The sequence below is a fragment of the Poecilia latipinna genome, unplaced genomic scaffold (genome assembly GCF_001443285.1).
Source record: "Poecilia latipinna isolate Pla-1442-1.1 unplaced genomic scaffold, P_latipinna-1.0 Scaffold4350, whole genome shotgun sequence".
NCBI lineage: Eukaryota > Metazoa > Chordata > Actinopteri > Cyprinodontiformes > Poeciliidae > Poecilia > Poecilia latipinna.
In genome coordinates, this window is record NW_015116966.1 from 20,324 (window position 1) to 23,054 (window position 2,731).

Here is a 2,731-nt window from a genome sequence, read left to right on the forward strand (position 1 = left end):
GATCGAACCGTTATACCGAGGATTTCTGTCGGCTAATGGTGGTCTCTCAAGTTTTCAAAATGGGCTGACAACTCGTGTGTGTGAGCTGGACATTACACTAAGGACATGATGAAGGGAGGGTCAGTGGAGAGCACCGGAGTTGAGCCTTTTTTCATTCAGTGTCATCAACAGAAAGAAAAAAAAAAGCAGTAAGAGACCATAAAGCCGATAATTAAAATGAGGTCGATAGGTTTATTTTATCGTGCGATTAATTGATTTATCGTTTATCGACAGGCCTAAGTGCAGGAAATAATTACTAATTTGTTCAAAAGAAAAGAGAGTGATGCTGAAGTTATTTCTATTAAAAAATTGCACTGACATGCAAATAGTTACTAATATTAAAAGTAACAAGTACCTTATTACAATTTCACTTTAGTTCCTTTTTTATTAGCAAAAGTTCTGCTCATCACAAAGGAAATGAGAATATATTGACATCAAACTGTTTTTATTTAAAGGAGCAAATTTATACATAAAAAAGCAACACAAACTATTATCTGTATTTTTTAACCTAAAACCAGGTTGGTTCAGATAACTTCTTCATAATGATTTGAAACCTGCTTTTTGTATTTAGAAGAAATTGGCAAGAGGAAACACTTTTTCATGAAACAGTTTGAAGAATCTTAAAATAGAAAAAACAGTTTTATTGCTTCCTTTCTGTTTGCATGGAACAGCTTAACTTGCAAAAAAAACTGTTGTGAACCTCCTATTAAGGCATTGTGGAGTTAAAGCCTGGAAGAACTGGTGCCCATTCAGGATATGTGTCAAGAGAGAAGAGCGGAACCCCCCATGTTGCCACTGCCAAAAGGACTGCTAGAAGTCCAATCACGTTGACACCAAGACCTGCCTTCACCTGTAACAGAGAAAGGCAAGGGACTCCTGTCATCTCTTTGATTTGTACCCCTCATTGTGTGTAGGGTTCAAATGTTTGAGCTTCTTTTTATGCTTCTGGACTCACCATGTCCATGACGGTGATGTGACCATAGGCAAATACAACAGCATTGGATGGATTGGACACTGGCAGCAGAAAGGAAAAGGATGTGCACAGTGTGGTAGGGATGAGGACATATAATGGGTTAACATGGATGGCCTCTGCCTGAAACAAGACCAATCACAAACACAGGCTACTTGAGAACTCATGTTATATCTTGTCTATATCAATCATCAAACAGTCTGGATTCTTCAATCAAACTGTAACATCTCAAAATAAATGTGAAACTGTTGAGAATAAAAGATGAGTTTCCAGACAATTTTTGGTTGTTTGCGTGTGCTTATATACTAGTATCATTTTTGTTCTTATTGATAAATGTATGTCTTCACTACACTGTGTAGGAAAAGAAAGAAAAATAAAAAAATAGGAACTAGAGTTTAAATTGATAGGCACTGACCACAAAAACAAATATACTGGATTTTAAAACAAATATTTTGCAAATATTTTGCTGAATTAGTAATTTGCTAATCTCTCCAATAAAAATAACTTTTAGTAAGAATAAAAAGAATGATTTTTATCTGACTGATACTTTATAAGATTACACAGACTGTGTACTTTCAAGATGGGTCAGTCCACAGACTGCATGTACAACACAGAACAAGATGGCCTACCAGAGGAGAGAGAATGGGGAGGAAGATGGTGATGGTCGCAGCATTGCTGGCCACCTCTGTCAGCGTGGTTACAATGATACAGGCAACTGTGACAGTGGCCAAGACTGGCATATCACCCAGAGGCATCAGCAGTTCAGCCACCCATAGGGACATACCTGACTCCTGCAGAAACACACAGCAGCTTTTTTTTACTAAACAGATTGGTCATAAAACTGAAAACAACTGCTTTCTGTCATTCATAAACGACAGATCAAGCAATTGAGATCCTGCATATTCGCAAGCTTTCATAAACTAATTAGGCATCACAAAACCATGTTTGATTTAGAGCAAATTTCATTAGGGTTAAGAAAGTTCCCAAAAAATTAAACACATCAGCTGCATGTGACACCTAACACTGGACAATAAATTAATTGCAATACAGATGTGATCTACTGATAACATGTCTGATAGAATATTCAATAATTTCACTGAAGTCTGATCAAGTATTCTGGGGATGTAGGCAGAGGGAATGCTTTAACCACTTAACCCAGGGTTGCCCAGTCGGTCCTCGAGGACCGGCATCCTGCATGTTTTAGTTCTCTCCCTGGTTTAACGCACCTGGATCAAATGATGACTCATTAGAGGCCTAAAAAGAATACTGAAATGGTTGTTACTACCACCAGGGAGAGAACTAAAACATACAGGATGCCGGCCCTCGAGGACCGGCTTTGGACACCAATGACTTAACCTCTCATAGCCAGCTAAGTGAGATAGTTGATGTCACCAAATTTGACATAAAGTTATGGGATATTTATGACATAAATTCTCCAAATTCACCAAATTTGGTGACATCAACCACTCTTTGGTTACCTAGCAATAAAATGTTAAATGACTTGAAAAGCTCACTTTCATGGTGTCGCCACCATACACTGTAAAACTAAAGTCAGTAAAATTAATAGTAAAATTCTGTAAAATATTGTTTTTGCCATTTTTGTCTTGGGGAACACGTGATTCAAATGCATTTGGTCATGTTTTTGACTCTCCCCTTAGCTAAGTCCTTATTTATGTGACTTAATTTACTTGTTGTAAAATGTTTTAGCAATATTTTGCATAT

General features: G+C 37.2%; 1 protein-coding gene across 1 annotated transcript; it reads right to left on the reverse strand.

Annotated features, from left to right (window-relative positions):
* Positions 1-204: 204 nt before the first annotated feature.
* Positions 205-2,425, reverse strand: LOC106942528 (solute carrier family 13 member 1-like). Its single transcript, XM_015025837.1, has 3 exons — positions 1,639-2,425; positions 995-1,132; positions 205-889 (listed from the first exon to the last, which is right to left on the reverse strand). Exons 1-3 carry the CDS (start codon positions 1,789-1,791, stop codon positions 746-748), a joined length of 435 nt encoding a protein of 144 aa, XP_014881323.1. The 5' UTR covers positions 1,792-2,425; the 3' UTR covers positions 205-745.
* Positions 2,426-2,731: the final 306 nt, after the last annotated feature.

Excerpts from the sequence above, each read along its gene's own strand:
- LOC106942528 (XM_015025837.1), bottom strand. The coding sequence starts at position 1,791 with ATGTCCCTATGGGTGGCTGAACTGCTGATGCCTCTGGGTGATATGCCA. Across the intron at positions 1,133-1,638 it reads TCCCCATTCTCTCTCCTCTG|GCAGAGGCCATCCATGTTAA; the intron begins GTAGGCCATCTT and ends GTCTTGTTTCAG. Across the intron at positions 890-994 it reads ACATCACCGTCATGGACATG|GTGAAGGCAGGTCTTGGTGT; the intron begins GTGAGTCCAGAA and ends TCTCTGTTACAG.